Source organism: Somniosus microcephalus, chromosome 5 (assembly GCF_052327205.1).
Source record: "Somniosus microcephalus isolate GS21.2 chromosome 5, FLI_Smic_1.0, whole genome shotgun sequence".
Taxonomy (NCBI): Eukaryota; Metazoa; Chordata; class Chondrichthyes; order Squaliformes; family Somniosidae; genus Somniosus; species Somniosus microcephalus.
The window spans coordinates 141,102,699-141,120,575 of NC_140991.1; the positions used below are offsets into that span (position 1 = coordinate 141,102,699).

Genomic DNA, 17,877 nt, shown 5'->3' on the forward strand with positions numbered 1-17,877 from the left:
CCGATTATGGAGATTTTTGTGGCATAGTTTAGATGAACTCTACTGTGGATTCAAGTAAGGACGATGTTAATTGACTTTCTTCCTCCTTGAACATTCTCCCAATATTCTGAGTAAACCTACTGGATGTAAATTGCAGAACTGTGCTGCTGCTGAACTTCACAGTAATTCTGCTAGCCAGCCCTCTGAGTATCCTTATCATGTTCTATGAAACAGAAGTAAAGTCTCACCATGTTTTAAAAGTTATAAATAAGCACTAAAGAACACTCCACATTTTTGTCCATTTTTCATTTCTGGGGCTTTCCCAGCAACGCTGACGATAAATTCCAGCCCTCGAGCAGCATAATCTTGACGACCCCGCTGGGATTCAGTTACTTACCTTCCGAAAAGTGTTATTTACCTTCCGAAACTTGTCACTTTGGGTCCTGGCTTTGTCCCGCAAGGGCACATCATAATTTTTCCAGTAACGTTACAAATGTTCCTAGCATTGTTATTGGAAAAAAATTAAAGAAAAAAACTCAACTTCTGCGCACTGGACTACTTTGAACCTTTTACCTTTCAGCGCCGTGCCACGCTGTGGGGCCAGCAGGAAGATGCCGCAGATCATGGTGAAAAGCTTCAGCTCCATGATGTTGTCAGACCCAGTGACTTGCGTTGAACCCGCTGTGACTCGGGACTTCAGGCTGCACAGGATCAGCGGAATCGAGCTGACTTTTCACTCCCTGACTTGAAGCTCGATCCTGCCACATTTATAGGAGCGGGCTTTCCGGCGGGCTTTCCCCACTGCACTCAGTCCGGTTGGTTCACAGAGTGTGACTCCAACTGGAAACCAATGACGACAACATCATTTTTTGGATCCAAAATAAAGTGCAATCAATGATCTACATAACTTCCACAACATTTGCTATCCCTGATGCACATTTTATATCAATCCTTAGTTTAATGTTATTATTCTTTGCCAAAATAGTATTTTTGTTCTGTACTGTTATGTAACCCACTTTCATTTATGTGTGTGCTCCAGAGGCCTTGTTGTTCTTCAGTTGTCAGATGGCCTTTTCAACCTCATGCCGGGCTGGGGTTGTGCTGAGATGGTGGCGGGTAGCATGCTGTGGGATGGTGTTGAGGACACTCATGTCGAAGACAGAGTTGTGGTCAAGGAGATCTTTGAAGTGCTCCTTCCAGTGGGCACTGACTGCCTCTCTGTCCTTGATGAGTACCTCTCCATTCTTGGCCCACAGTGGGGAACGGCCTTGGGTGCTTGGGCCGTAGATGGTCTTGACTGCGCTAAAGAATCCACGCACATCGTGGTTGTTGGCTAGCTGCTGGATCTCCTGCGCTTTCTCCACCCACCATCTGTTCTTTAGGTCGCGAGTTTTTTGTTGGACCTCGGCCTTCAGGCTTCTGTAGAGCTACTTTCTTGCTCTCGAGTTCATTTGCTGTTTCCAGATCAGGAATGCCTTGCGCTTGCGGCTTATTAGCTCCTGGATCTCCTGGTCATTTGCGTCGAACCAGTCTTGGATTTTCCTGGTCGAGTGGCCGAGCGTCTCTTCACAGGTGCTGATTATGGAGGCCTCGAGTGCAAAGGCCATCCGACAACTGAAGAACAACAAGGCCTCAGGAACAGATGGAATCCCTGCCGAGGCACTAAAGCATGGTGGAGAAGCATTACTGGCGCAAATTCTTGAACTCATTTCTCGTATCTGGAAGGAGGAGAGCATGCCAGGGGATCTCAGAGACGCCGTAATTATGACCATCTTCAAGAAAGGTGACAAGTCTGATTGCGGTAATTACAGAGGAGTTTCCCTGCTGTCTGCCACAGGGAAAGTCATCGCAAGAATCCTCCTCAATCGCCTTTTCCCAGTGGCCGAAGAGCTCCTCCCAGAGTCACATTGCGGATTCCGCCCACTAAGGGGCACAATGGACATGATCTTCACCGCACGTCAATTACAAGAGAAATGCAGGGAACCGCACCAACCGCTGTACGTGGCCTTCTTTGATCTCACAAAGGCCTTCGACACTGTCAACCGTGAGGGATTATGGAGTGTCCTCCTCAAATTCGGCTGCCCTCAAAAGTTTGTCACCATCCTCCGCCTGCTTCACGACGACATGCAAGCCGTGGTCCTGACCAACGGTTCCACCACAGACCCAATTCACATATGAACCGGGGTCAAGCAAGGCTGTGACATCGCACCAATGCTCTTCTCGATCTTCCTTGCTGCAATGCCCCATCTCGCCCTCAGTAAGCTCCCCACTGGAGTGGAGCTAATTTACAGAACAAATGGGAAACTGTTCAACCTCCGTCACGTCCAGTCCAGATCCAAGGTCGTCCCATCCTCTGTCATTGAATTACAGTATGCAGACGACGCATGCGTCTGTGCTCACTCGGAGGTCGAACTCCAAACCATCGTCAACACCTTCACCAAAGCATACGAGAGCATAGGCCTTACACTAAACATCCGTAAGACAAAGGTCCTCTACCAACCTGCCCCCGCCACACAGTACTGCCCCCCGATTATCAAAATCCACGACAAGGCCTTGGACAACATGGACCACTTTCCATACCTCGGGAGCCTACTGTCAACAAGGGCAGACGTCGACAATGAAGTCCAACACTGCCTTCAGTGTGCCAGTGCAGCCTTCGGTCGCCTGAGGAAGAGAGTGTTTGAAGACCACGACCTCAAACCCAGCACCAAGCTCATGGTCTACAGAGCAGCAGTGATACCCGCCCTGCTGTATGCCTCGGAGACATGGACCATGTACAGCAGGCACCTCAAAGCACTGGAGAGGTACCACCAACGCTGCCTCCGCAAGATCCTGCAAATCCATTGGCAGGATAGGCGCACCAACGACAGTGTTCTTGCTCAGTCCAACATCCCCAGCATCGAAGCTTTGACCACGCGTGATCAGCTCCAATGGACGGGTCACATTGTCCGCATGCCCGATACGAGACTCCCAAAACAAGCGCTCTACTCAGAGCTCCGGCACGGCAAGAGAGCCCCAGGTGGGCAGAGGAAACGCTTCAAGGACACCCTCAAAGCCTCCTTGAAAAAGTGTAACATCCCCACCGACACCTGGGAATCCCTGGCCCAAGACCGCACAAAGTGGAGGAGAAGCATCCGGGAAGGTGCCAAACACCTTGAGTCTCTTCGCCGGGAGCAAGCGGAAGCCAAGCGCAGGCAGCGCAAGGAGTGCACGTCAACCCAAGCACCCCACCCACCCCTTCAACTACCATCTGCCCCACCTGTGACAGAGACTGTAGGTCCCGCATTGGACTCATCAGTCACCTGCAAACGCATTTTTAATGTGGAAGCAAGTCATCCTTGGTTCCGAGGGACTGCCTAAGAAGAAGAGAAGATGTGTGTGGCTGTGTTTTTCAATCTACAGTTTATGCACTTTTTGAGTAACCCTGCTTAGTAACAGCACAACTCAAAACCAGTCCTGACATGTGGAAACAAGTTGTTGCATATGTCCTGTGACCTAAAAGAAAGAAAAGAAAGACTTGCATTTATATAGCACCTTTCATGACCACCAGACGTCTCAAAGCACTTTACAGCCAATGAAGTATTTTTGGAGTGTAGTCACTGTTGAAATGTGGGAAACGCAGCAGCCAATTTGCGCACAGCAAGCTCCCACAAACAGCAATGTGATAATGACCAGATAAACTGTTTTTTTTTGTTGGTTGAGGGATAAATATTGGCCAGGACACCAGGGATAACTCCCCTGCTCTTCTTCGAAATAGTGCCATGGGATCTTTTACGTCCACCTGAGAGGGCAGACGGGGCCTCGGTTTAACGTCTCATCCGAAAGACAGCACCTCCGACAGTGCAGCACTCCCTCAGCACTTCACTGGAGTGTCAGCCTAGCTTTATGTGCACAAGTCCTTGGAGTGGGACTTGAACCCACAACCTTCTGACTAAGCAGTAGAAATACACACCATTCCTTTTTTCTATTGGAATAAAAACATAAATACATAAAACACTGAAGGGAGGATCTCAATTGGTAGTTGTGATTGAATATGGATTTAATCTATGTTGAATTTTTAATGCAAGAAACAGCATTTGATGGGTTTAAACACTGGGGGCTCGATTTTGCCAGGCACGAGGAGGCGGGTTTGGAGGAGGGTTTGGAGGCATGTGAGGTGGTAAAATCGCAAAAAAATGGCATGCGGGCCCAATCCCACCTCCATCCCGCCTCGGAGCAATTTTCCCAGAATCGGGATTTCAGACCCCGTTTCCATCCCTCCTTCAAGAGGCGGGAAAGGTCCTTAAAGGCCCTTAACAACCACGTAATTGCCTCTATAATCCCATTTTGAGAGGCCTTTCTGATTTTAACACATTTCCACCATCCTACACAACTCCTCTGGAACGTGCCAAGTAATCTTGGTGGCCTCACAAGTGGATTGCTTACTAACAGCTGCAGCTCCAGCATTAAAAAGGAGTTTTCAGCAATCATCATTTGCAGGCGGCAGAACTTTGTTTTCAGGTCTGGGGGAAGCTTTAGCAGGCCTACTCATTGTTATGGAAGTTTGGAGCCTGACACCCATCTCCAGTGTGGCCTCCTCGGAAACCCCTCTCCCCACTTTGACCTAGCGTTTCCTCAACTGAGGTATATAGTAGAAGCATGGGAACCATTTATTTCCTTTCCTCCTGGACATCAGATTCAGACGAAGACCAGCCGTGGAAGCAGCAGAACCCTGAACAACAGCAGCACCAACAGCAGGAGCGCCCAAGCTGCTGCTCACACACCTGAAGCTGCACAGGCCGGAAGGCTCCAGCGCACGACCACATTGCTGCCCGGGATGCAAGGGATGCACTCATGTTGGCCAGATTTGCTTAGCCTGCACAATCAAATGCTTTTGTTTCGCACCTTCTTACCAGAGCATCGACAATGGACAAGAACCTGCGGATTCCTATCACTCTGACCATCATACTGACAATTGCAAGTCGCCCTAAGCCCTCACTGTGGAAGTCCCATTTGCGAAATTACACAGGCCACAACTTCAACAGTTTACCATCAGATCTGTTTATGATACTGTAGGAATGGTCAAATTCCTATCTAGAGATTGAGTTCGACGCAGGCAATCAATCAAAAAGGTTTTTAATGTCAAACTAACGAGTTTAAACAGATTGATGCAAGAGAACTATGAATACAGGTCTTAACAGGTCGAAGGCTCCACGAGGACTGCCAGGGCGGTCCTGTGGATGGCGTCATGACGTCATCATGTTTTTCCCGCATTTGGGTGATCACGTGATTAGCGGCATGACATCATCGCGTTTGCCCGTGCTCTTAAAGGGACCGCACACTGTACATGCAAACAGTATATACAATGGTACAGATTTAGTCTGTAGCTAACACATCGTTAAAGGGAATTATGTACAGTTGTTCAGAGTCCCTCAGTGGCTCTGCCACATGCGCCCCCCCAGAATTGTATTTAACGGAAAAAGTCAAACGGTGAGGGGGTCTGACAAGCCTGTCAGAACGACTCCTGTATTCCCGAAGCGGAAGCTGTTGGGCGGCGGGCGGTCTGGCGGGTGGTTGCACTTGTTCTGGCGTGACGACGGTGGGCGGCCGACCTCATCTCGGTGGCTGTGCGGTCTCGACGGGACGGTCAAGGTCCAGGTGTGCTGACTTCAAACGGTCGACCGAAATGTGGTCCGGTTTACCACCGACATCCACCTTGGAGGTTTTGTCTCCTGCCTCTAACACGCAGAAAGGACCAGTGTATGGGGCCTTGAGTGGATCCCAGTGAGCATCGTGATGGATGAACACATAGTCAGCTTGTTTCAGCTCCGCTGGAACGTGAGAGCCCTGAAACCCGTGATGCGATGTGGGAACCGGTGCGAAACATCTGGCTGCTTCCTGGTGGCTGATAAGCTGGCGTGAGGCGGACCATGGCTCCGTTGGTGTTGGCAGGAAATCCCCTGGCACTTGCAGCGGCTGACCATAAACGTGCTCTGCCGCGGAAGAGTGAAGATCTTCCTTGGGGGCCGTGCGAAGGCCCAACAGGACCCACGGCAGCTTGTCTGTCCATCCAGCGTCTTGGAGGCTGGCCCTCAGTGCGGCCTTAAGCGATCTGTGAAAACGTTCGCACAGACCGTTCACTTGTGGGTGGTAGGCTGTGGTGCAGTGTAACTTGACACCGAGTCGTTGAGCCACCGCATTCCAGAGTTCGGAGGAAAACTGCGGTACCCGGTCTGAAGAGATGTCAGCAGGCACTCCAAAATGGGCGACCCATGAAGAGATGAACGCCCTGGCCACGTCCGCCGAAGTAGTAGATGACAGGGGAACCACCTCCGGCCATCTGGTGGTGCGATCTACTATGGTCAGGATGTGCGTAAAACCATGGGAAGGTGGAAGTGGTCCTACCAGGTCCACATTAACATGGTCAAACCGTCGCTCAGGAACTGCAAAGGTGGCCAATGGAGCCTTGATGTGGCGCTGTACCTTGGCCTTTTGGCAGACCTCGCAGGTGTTGGCCCAGTCGCGGACATCTTCATGCATGCCCCGCCAAACGAACTTAGATGACATTAGCTTCTGAGAAGCCTTCATTCCTGGGTGTGACAACCCATGTATGGCATCAAACACCTTGCGGCGCCAGGCGACTGGCACAATAGGGCGAGGGTCCCGAACGGAGACGTCACACAGCAACGTGGTACCCGCCGAATGAAATCTGACGTCGGCCAACTGGAGGCTAGTGGTGTTGGTGTGGTAAGTCTGCACTTCTGGGTCTGAGACTTGGTCTGCTGCCATGAGGGCGTAGTCGATGCCCAGCTGGACCGCATGCACGGTCGCGCGGGAGAGGCATTCTGCCACCAGGTTGTCTTTACCGGCCACGTGCTGAATATCTGTGGTAAATTTGGAGATGTATGTCAGCTGATGTTGTTGTCGAGATGACCACGGTTCGGCGGTCTTGGCCATGGCAAAGGTCAGTGGCTTATGGTCGACGAAGGCGGTGAAAGGACATCCTTCCAACAAGAACCAGAAATGGCGGATGGCCAGAAAAAGGGCTAGTAACTCCCTGTCGAAAGTACTGTACGCCCGCTCGTTACACCGCAGTTGACGGCTGAAGAATGCCAACGGCTGCCATGTCCCATTCACCCACTGCTCCTGAACGGCGCCGATTGCGTAATCTGACACATCGGTGGTGAGGGCAATGGTGGCTCCTGGTAGCGGGTGCGCCAGTATGGTTGCGTTGGCTAAGGCGCTCTTGGTGTCGGTGAATGCCCGGTCCATGTCACCCGTCCAGCCAACCGGATCCTTGCCAGACTTGCCCTTGAGGGCCTCGTACAGGGGCTACATGAGCAGTGCTGCCTTAGGCATGAAACGGTGGTAAAAGTTTACCATGCCGAGGATTTCCTGCAGGGCCTTTATGTTCTGCGGGCGTGGAAAGGATGTCACCGCCTCCACCTTCGCTTGCAAAGGAACCACTCCCTCTGCGGTAATGCGATGTCCCAGGAAATCAATTTGATGCAGACCAAACTGACACTTGGCTGGGTTGATAATCAGGCCGTGTTGGCTGAGGCGTCGAAAGAGGGTGCGTAGATAAGAGATGTGTTCCTCCTTATTAGGACTGGCGATGAGAATATTGTCTAAGTAGATGAAAAGGAACTTGAGGTCCCGCAGCACGGAGTCCATGAGGTGCTGGAAAGCCTGGGCGGCATTCTTCAACCCAAACGGCATCCTTAAAAATTCAAAAAGACGGAAAGGGGTGATGACTGCGGTCTTCTGGACGTCTTGCGGGTGCACCGGGACCTGGTGGTAGCCTCTGTAGTGTCCGTGTGTTGATAGAGACACTGAAGACAGGAGTTGGTTCATAGGTGTTTATTAAGCAAAGTCTGGAGGGGTACTAACGGATACAACACAATATACAGGCTTATATAGCCCGAGTGGCCATTACCGGCATTACAGCACATATGGGGCTCTCAAAGGCACATACACTACAATTCCTCCCCTTTTAGCTAACCAGTGCATCATATTTTAAGTAATTATTAATTACATGTTATAAGAAAAATAATATACACATTGCTGTAGTTAATTAATTATAAGTCAGTCTCTCTGGAGGCTTCCTGACTCGGTCCGGATAACGCCTCGGTGGTGTAGTAGTTTCTGGTGGTGTAGTAGGTTCTTTTGGCAAGGCTGATTCGGCTTGAATGCCAGTGTCGGGTTCATCGGGTTCCAGTATCACCGGATCGGAGGTAGATATGGGTATCTCTACTTCATCGTTCGGCGTATAGAGTTGTGGTGTAGGTTGTCCCTTTTCGGATGACTCTATGATTTGGTCAGCATGGCGCCTTATTATGCTTTCTCCGATGTCCATGGTATACATCAGTGGTCCTAGTCGTGTGCAGATAGTTCCAGGCTGCCATTTCTCGGTACGGTAGTCCCGGGCCAAAACTTGTTGACCTATCTGGAAGGTTCTAGTTGGCCTTTCATTCATGCCTTGAAACTGCCGGTTCTCCACGTCCCTTCTGATGTTGGGCTTGACCAAATCCAGCCGGCATCTTAGGATTCTATTGAAGAACATCATGGCGGGAGTTTGGTTGGTAACCATATGTGTTGCATTCCTGTATGCGAACAAGAAGTTATCCACCTTGTGCTGAAGTTTTATGTCTTCATTACCCATGGCCTTTATGGCCTTCTTGAAGGTCTGGACAAACCTTTCAGCCAATCCATTGGTGGCGGGATGGTATGGGGCGGACGTGTAGTGCTTAACCCCATTGTTTTTTAAGAACTTCCTGAATTCTTCGGACACAAATTGCGGTCCATTATCAGAACAGATCTGTTCCGGCAGCCCATTCCTGGCAAATATGGTCCTTAATACTGTGATGGTTTCTTCCGTGGTGGTGGAGGACATCTTTATTACCTCCGGCCACTTGGAGTGTGCATCAACCGCGATTAAGAACATTGAGTCCATAAATAGACCAGCAAAGTCGATGTGTACCCTTTGCCAGGGAGATGAGGGCCACTCCCATGGATGTAGAGGGGCTTGTGGTGGAGCGTTTTGGACCTTCTGGCATCCTAGGCAGCTCTTGGTCATTTCTTCGATGTCTCCATCGATACCTGGCCACCATACAAACGCCCTGGCTAGGTTCTTCATTTTCACTCCACCCAGATGCCCCTCGTGAAGCTCCTTTAGCACTTTATCCTGGAGTTTGGGTGGAATCACCACTCTGGATCCACACATCAAGGTTCCTCGGCACACTGACAGCTGTTCTCTTCTTTGCGAGAATGCTGGCAACAGTGGTTCGCCATGTGCTGGCCATCCCTTCACTGTTAAATCGTAGACCCGTGAGAGAGTCGGGTCATTTCTTGTTTCCCTTTCAATGGCAGAATTTGTTACTGGTAGACATTCCACTATGGTAGAGTGGAACATCTCCACTGGGTCTACTGTTGGTGCCTCTTCTACCATTGGCAACGGTAGGCGCGATAAACCATCAGCATTCCCATGCTGTTTTGATCCTTTGTATTCTATGTTGTATTGGTGTGCCCCTAGATAAAGGGACCACCTCTGTAGCCTTTGCGCTGTCATAATGGGAACACCCTTTTTAGGGCTGAATATGGAGATGAGGGGTTGATGGTCAGTCAACAAGGTAAATATTTGTCCGTGTAGGTAATGGTTGAATTTCTTCACTCCCCATGCCAGGCTGAGTGCTTCCCTGTCGATTTGGGCATAGTTACGCTCAGCTGAGTTCAATGAGCGTGACGCAAAAGCTATCGGCCGTTCCGAGCCATCAGGGAATTTATGCGATAATACTGCTCCTATGCCGTAAGGGGATGCATCGCATGCCAGTCTGATTGGCAGTGATGGGTTGTAATGAGCCAAAACTTCTTTGGATGTGATTAAGTCTTTGCATTTATGGAAGGCACGTTTGCAGTCTTCATTCCATTTCCAAATTACTCCTGTTTGTAGCAGTTCATTAAGAGGGTGTAGAAGAGTTGATAAGTTCGGTAAAAATTTATGATAGTAATTTATTAATCCCAGGAACGACCTTAATTGTGAAACATTTTCAGGTGCTGGGGCTTTTATGACCGCCTCAATTTTTTCAGGTGACTTATGCAACCCTTCCTTATTTATTATGCGGCCACAATATGATATTTGATTTCGGAAAAATTCGCACTTGGGGCGATTTGCTCGTAGGCCCCGTTCTCTCAGCCTAGTGAGCACCTGCTCTAAATTGGCAAGGTGCTCGTTGTCGTTTTCTCCTGTTACAAGGATGTCGTCTAGGTAGCATTGAGTCCCCGAATCCCTTGGAGGACTTGCTCCATAGCTCTTTGCCAGATAGCTGGAGCGGATGCTACTCCGAAAACCAGTCGATTGTACTGGTACAGACCTTTGTGTGTATTTATCGTGAGATATTTTTTAGAGGCCTCTTCAACCTCCATCTGTAGATATGCCTGTGCCAAGTCAATTTTGGTGAAACGTTTCCCTCCGGATAGTGAGGCGAAAATATCTTCTATCCTCGGAAGAGGATACTGTACCGTGTGAAGGACCGGGTTTACAGTCACCTTGAAGTCTCCACAGATGCAAATTTTTCTCTGTTCTTCAGATTTATCATTCTTCAATGCTTTCTTCATGACTGGGATGATGGGTGTTGCCCACTCGCTCCAATCTATTTTAGATAATCCGCCTGCCTTTTCCAAATTCGCCAGCTCTGCCTCGACTGCTGGACGAATTGCGTATGGCACCGGTCTTGCCTTAAAAAACTTGGGAATTGCAGCATCTTCCACTTTTATTGAGGCGGTGATGCCTTTCAAGGTTCCTAGTTTCTCTTGAAACACTTCCTTGGCGTTGGCCAAGATGTCTTTTAATCGTTCAGGTATGACGTCATCATCATTTTTTTCCTTACTGGTCACAGTCAGTGCCTGAATGGAGTGCCAGTCTAAACGTATCTTCCTGATCCATTCACGTCCCAACAGCGGTGGACCACCATCTTGTAGAACGTATAAATACAACTTCTGTATTTCCTTGCCGTTGTATACAACAGGCACCCTTATTTTTCCTTTGGGGTATACTTTCTGCCCCGTATATGTTTTCAAGATAATGGATGTGTCTTTTAAAGGTATATGCGGAAATAGCCGCTCGTAATCCCGTCGATTTATGACGGTCAGAGCTGATCCTGTATCTAGCTCCATTTTAACTGGGGACCCTGCTATTGTGAGGGTAACCTAAATGGTCTGGTAATCTTCTTTGGCAATTACATTATGTAATTTGAGAGAGCTTAGTCTCTTGTTCCCGGAGTCGCTATCACTCTTCTGGTCTTCGGAGCTACTGTCCGTCATCATTTGTACCTTCCTGTGCTTTTCCTTATTGATTCTTTTCCTGTTAGTGGATTTTTTGTTTCCAGATCGGCACACACGTGTAATGTGTCCCATCTTTCCGCATTGCCTGCATGCTTTGTCCTTGAACCAGCAGTCCCTGTGGTCATGGGTGGATCTGCCGCAGCAATAACATCTCTCGAAACCCCGTGTCATTTCATGGGTGCCGAATTCCTGTGGCCTTTGCTGTATCTCTGCAGCTCCTCTTGCACTGAAAGCCTTGTCCAGTGTTAAATCTTTCTCAGAAAATAGCCTTTTTTGTGTTCCTACACTTAGGAGACCGCAGACGAATTTGTCTGGCAGAGAATCTGCCAGTCCTGCCTCGAATTGGCAGTGTAGGGTATCAACAATCTCCTCAAAATTCTTGTCCATCGGTTCGGCTGGAGTGATTAAGTTTCGTAACAGCTTGTATGTCTTTGTGCCCATTAGATCCAGAAGTACTGAAGCTTTTTTCTCATCTTCTGTTCCATTTGCGGTGCAATATACCTCCACTCTTTCCACATATGTGGTCCAATCCTCTATCTCGTTATCAAAAGCATCAATATTGCCAGAATTAGGCATCTTAGAAAAGATATGGCGCTTCCCACGCTTTTCTTTCTTTTCTGCAGAAAAGATATGGCGCCTCCCACGCTTTCCCGCTGCTGCTGCCGATGACAACGCTGTTTCCCACGGTTTCCGTTCTCTTTTTATTTATTTATTTATTTACAGTTGGAGACTCGTTCCCGCCGGACTCTCTCTGTAGGTCTGAACGCCGACCTGCTTGCAGCCGTGGCCGTCTCCCGAGTGCTCCCTTCCAGTCTGTTACTGCTTGCCTCCGCTTTTGCTGCTTGGCCCAGCTGTAGAGCCAGCCGCTGGAGCCCCAGCCTGACGCCCAGGAAGGTTACCGCAGTACCTGCCACCAGCTTGGCCAGCTGGTGAAACAACAGCTTCTTTCACTTCTTGATTCTTCTGGACGTCAGAGGAATCGATGTCCTTGAGGTGCTGCCGAATTGTAGGTAAGTCCGTTTCCACTTTGTCGCCACTGTAGTGTCCGTGTGTTGATAGAGACACTGAAGACAGGAGTTGGTTCATAGGTGTTTACTAAGCAAAGTCTGGAGGGGTACTAACGGATATAACACAATATACAGGCTTATGTAGCCCGAGTGGCCATTACCGGCAATACAGCACATATTGGGCTCTTAAAGGCACATACACTACAGCCTCGGACAAGGTCAACCTTGGAAAAAACGGTGTTTCCTGCCAAATGGGCAGAGAAATCCTGAATGTGGGGGATCGAGTATCGATCAGGAGTGGCGCGTCGTTTAGGCGCCGATAGTCGCCGCAGGGCCGCCATCCACCGCCAGGTTTCGGTACGATGTGAAGAGGCGAAGACCAGGGACTATTCAACCTGCGAATAATCCCTAAGCATTCCATTGTTGCGAACTCCGCCTTCGCGACCGCTAGCTTGCCAGGTTCGAGGCGCCGGGCCCGTGCGTGGACGGGGGGGGCCGGTGGTGGTGATGTGGTGTTCTACACCATGTTTCGTGGCCGTGGAGGAGAAAGCGCAGGAGACGGTGCGCGACATGGTGTTACTACGGTGGCAAGGGATAGAGTGAAATGTGGCCACGTTGATCAGCCATCGGTTCCTTACATCGACCAGGAGGCCGTTGGCGCACAAGAAATCTGCACCGAGAATGGCTTGTGAAACCTTGGCCGTAACGAATTCCTAGAAAAACCGCTGGCCGCCGAAGCACACCTGGACCCGCCGTCTGCCGAAGGTCCGAATAGCTCTGCCATTAGCCGCTTTGAGGGGGAGGCCGTGCCTCCCAGCCTGTACATCAAGAGCTGACGCGGGTAGAATGCTGCACTGCACTCCGGTGTCGCACAGGAACCGACGACCGGAGAGGGTATCTGTGATGAAGAGCAGCTTGCCTGCATTGCCGATTGCCATCGCGGCCGCGGGGCACCCGTTAGACCCGTTCTTCATTGGACGTATTTGTTGGGTTTTTTTGAGAGAAGCTGCAGGGAGGGCGGCAACATCTCGCCTTCACGCCAAACCGCGCGTGGTAGAAGCACAGCCCCGCGGGCTGAGGAGTTGGGGCGGCGTCTGTTGGGGATGGGCGCCTCGTGGCAGCGCAGTACTGTTGCGTAACAGCGAATATTTTGTCTGCCTCGGCAGCGAGCGCTGCGCAGTCTTCGACCTCGGATCTCGCCAAGGCCGCTTGCACTTGCTCCGGTAATTGGCTGAGGAATAACTCTCTAAAGAGAAAGCATTCCGGTTCGGAACCGAGAAGTGTGAGCATTTGGCTCATCATCTCGGAAGGTTTGGAGTTGCCGATCCCGGGCATAGCGAGCAGCCGACGGGCGCGCTCTGATTTCATGAGCCCGAAAACCTATAGCAACCGCGCCTTGAGGGTCTCATACTTGTGGTCCGCTGGGGGGTTCCCGAGAAGACTGACGATCCACGAGGCGGTAGAACCGTCGAGTGCAGAGACCACGTATAAGTATTGGGTCTGATCCTCAACGATGCCTCTCAGGGCGAACTGGGCTTCAACTTGGATGAACCACGAGGTCGCTTGTTGCTCCCAGAACTGCGGCAGTTTCAATGAAACGGCGTTTGCCTCCATACTGTGTTCCTTTTGCGAAATCCATTCACAAAAGTCGGGGTCACCAATGTAGGAATGGTCAAATTCCTATCTAGAGATTGAGTTCGACGCAAGCAATCAATCAAAAAGGTTTTTAATGTCAAACTAATGAGTTTAAACAGATTGATGCGAGAGAACTATGAATACAGGTCTTAACAGGTCGGAGGCTCCAGGGCGGTCCCGTGGATGGCGTCATGACGTCATCACGTTTTTCCTGCGTTTGGGTGATCACGTGATTAGCGGCATGACGTCATCGTGTTTGCCTGCGCTCTTAAAGGGACCGCGCACTGTACATGCAAACAATATATACAATTGTACAGATTTAGTCTGTAGCTAACACATCGTTAAAGGGAATTATGTACAGTTGTTCAGAGTCCCTCAGTGGCTCTGCCACAATACCATGATAAGGATGGCTGGTCCAAATACAATGCATCACAGCACCCAAGTGACTACCCTTGTAACTACTTGTGCATTATCTTCCTCTTACGCGTGCTCCTACGTGGGGCGTCCCCTGTGGCTTCAGCAGACATGGCTCACTTTCTTGCTGCTCCTGCCTTGACACCTTTGGTGAGCATCCTCTGGGGTGGCGAGCCTGTGAGGGCTCGCCAACAGTCTGCTGCTCCTGCAGCTGTGCAGGGGCTGAGATGCCCATCTCAGTTGGGTGAGGATTCTGGTGGGGCTCTGACCGAGGGCTTTGCAGTGGCATGGTCGTGTGAGCGTTTGGAGAGGAGACCCCACTTCTTTGTTGTCTGCCACCAACATCCCTCTCATGGGTCAACCCCACTTCAGAGCTAGCAAGTGGCTTGATAGCACCTTGCTGCACTTCAGGGGGGCCATGAGCACCTGTTTCTGCACTGGAAGTCCTACTCCAGAGGACTTCCATGAAGATCTGGTTTCTCTACTCAATAGCTGACCATTGCTCCTCAAGAGATGGCATTCTATTCTGAACAATCACCACGTTTTCAAGACCCTGGCGACTAAGCTCCTCCATGGCCATAGACATCCTCTCCTCTATCGTAGCCATCCGCTCCTCTACGGTAGCCAGCCTTACCACAGAGGTAGCCATCCTTTCCACGGAGGTTGCCATCCTTTCCGTGGTGATGTGTTCATGCGCCAAAGCCTCCATAAAGGCTCTGCTCATGTTCGCAATGGACTCTTCCATTCACTCCACACTCGCAGTGACCCTGGAGACAAAACCTGCCAGAGACTCCTGCACCTGTTCCTGGAGTTCCAGCACCGCTCTCCTTCTGGATGGACCCGGAGGCACAGGGTCGACATACAGCTGAGCCGAGCTGGCAGAGTCCTGCGCCCTCCAACGAGGACTCTCCACTGCTGTCCCTGTCTCCACCATCTGCTGATGCTCACTTGTGAGCTGTGATATACCAGATGCCAACAATACTCTTATCTTGCGACGGTCCCACCGAGGTGTGAGTGTCTGCGCTGGTGCTGGGTGCGCTGGATTCTGCTGACACTGCACCCTCAGAGGTTGTAGCTTCCTCAGAGGAGTCTGGAAGCTCAGGCTGTTCCTCCTGGACAGTGGGGATGGGGGCACTCGATGGTCCTGTGGCGGAGTAAAGGAAAGAGTTAGAGATGTGTGGTCAAGGTTACATGCACATTGAATAGTGCAGATGATCATAAGTCAATCTGTTGGAGCATCAGAATCATTATCAGTGCCTCATGCATTGTCAATGAGAGAGATGCCAAACTATTCTGTCACCAGCTTGCTGTGATGTGCCCGTCTGTCCATCCCCCACTTGGGAATCCTCCTCGATTCCGGCGATTACCAAGGCCACCTCCTCCGAGGTGGTGAGCTTGGCTACTAAGGCTGGCCTTCCTCCTGTCATGGCTCTTTCCCTCTTATTGTGGGCTCTCTTTTCCTGCAATGAGGGACACAATGTAAAGTCCGCGCCTCAATAATACACGGACTTCAGGAGAACAGTTTAACAGGTACTTTACTGAACAGGAGGCAGCGTCAGACTGAAAATACAGAAGCCTGCTAGGGCCTTTTATACAGGGGTGGTCACTGCTGGTACTGCAGTCTAAGACCAGTTATTCCCTTAAAGGTACATACACAACAATTCCTCCCCTTTTAGATAAACAGTACATAACATTCATGTAACAACTAAATAATAACTAATTACAATTACAATTTTCTCAGTAATATATACACCAACTGAAATAGTCATTTATAAGTTCAGTCTTTGAGGAGGCTTCCTGATCCTGACTGGATAGCGCCTTTCTCGAGTATCCTGTTCTGGCGGTGGAGTCAATTCTGGCTCATTGTCATTGGTTGGTTCATCAGCTTCCAATACCCCTGCTTCTGAGGTAGACGCAATCTGTACTTCAGGCTCATTACCAGGTGCACATGCTTGTGGTATAGGTTTGGCTTGTTCCTGTGACTCTAGAATCTGGTCAGCATGGCGTCTCACGATGCTCTCTCCAATGTCCACTGTGTACATTAGTGGTCCCTGCTGTGTGCATATCGTTCCTGGCTGCCATTTTTCTGTTCGGTAGTCGCGGGCCAAGACTGATTGCCCTATCTTGAAGCTCCTGGTTGGCTTCCCATTTATGTGCTGGAACTGCTTATCCTCAACATCTCGTCTTATGTTTGGTTTGAGCAAATCCAAGCGACATCTTAGTCTCCGGTTGAAAAACAGTACGGCTGGAGTTTGGTTGGTTACTGCATGTGTCGCATTCCGGTAAGCAAACAAGAAGTTATCCACCTTGTGTTGCAGTGGTATGTCGTCATTATACATTGCCTTTATGGCCTTTTAAAAGGTCTGAACAAACCTCTCAGCCAATCCATTTGTGGCTGGATGATATGGGGCAGATGTGTAATGTTTCACCCCATTATTCTTCAGGGACCTCCGGAAATCCTCAGACACAAACTGTAGGCCATTGTCGGAACAAATCTGTTCTGGCAACCCATTCCTGGTGAAGATGGTCCTTAGGACTGCAATAGTTTTCTCCGTGGTGCTGGAGGACATTTTTATGACCTCTGGCCATTTCGAATGGGCGTCCACAGCGATTAGAAACATTGAGTCCATAAATGGACCAGCGAAATCAATGTGTACCTGTTGCCATGGAGATGAGGGCCACTCCCATGGATGTAGCGGGGCCTGTGGTGGAGCGTTTTGGGCCTTCTGGCATCCTGTGCATCTCTTGGTCATATCCTCGATTTCGTTATCGATTCCCGGCCACCACACAAACACCCTGGCTAGGCTCTTCATTTTTACCCCTCCCAGATGACCCTCGTGAAGCTCATTGAGCACTCTATCTCTCAACTTGGGTGGAATTACCACTCGGGATCCACACATCAAGGTTCCCCGGCACACTGACAGCTGTTCTCTCCTTGGCGAGAATGCTGGCAACAGTGAGTCACCATATGCTGGCCATCCCTTCACCGTCAAATCATAGGCCCGAGAGAGTGTCGGGTCATTTCGTGTTTCCTTCTCAATACTTGCGTTTGTAACAGGCAAACATTCGACTATGGTCGCATGGAATATCTCCACAGGGTCCACTGCAGGTGCTTCTTCCGCCGTAGGCAACAGTAGGCGCGACAGCCCATCAGCATTTCCATGTTGCTTTGTACCTTTGTACTCTATGTCATACTGATGTGCCCCTAGAAAAAGTGACCATCTTTGCAGCCGTTGCGCCGTCATCACTGGAACGCACTTCTTTGGGTTAAAAATTGAGACCAGGGGTTGATGATCAGTCAGTAGGGTGAATTTCTGCCCGTGCAGATAGTGATTGAACTTCTTCACCCCCTACACCAGGCTGAGGGCCTCCCTGTCAACCTGGGCGTAGTTACGCTCGGCTGAGGTTAGCGAGCGCGATGCAAAGGCTATTGGCCTCTCTGAACCGTCACGGAATTTGTGTGACAGCACCGTTCCAATGCCGTAAGGTGACGCATCACATGCCAACCGAATCGGCAGTGTTG

At 50.1% G+C, this 17,877-nt stretch overlaps 1 protein-coding gene across 4 annotated transcripts in view; it reads right to left on the bottom strand.

Annotated features, from left to right (window-relative positions):
• The window catches only part of tfpi2 (tissue factor pathway inhibitor 2), a 71,573-nt gene extending 70,798 nt beyond the window's left edge, over nucleotides 1-775 (bottom strand). The window contains exon 1 of one of the 4 annotated variants that reach the window (XM_085988288.1): nucleotides 553-775. In XM_085988288.1, the coding sequence (XP_085844414.1) occupies nucleotides 553-625 (73 nt within the window). In that variant the 5' untranslated portion in view covers nucleotides 626-775. The remainder of the gene's footprint in view (nucleotides 1-552) is intronic. The other 3 variants (XM_085988291.1, XM_085988290.1, XM_085988289.1) reach the window with 3 other exon arrangements.
• Between the last annotated feature and the right edge of the window lie 17,102 nt (nucleotides 776-17,877).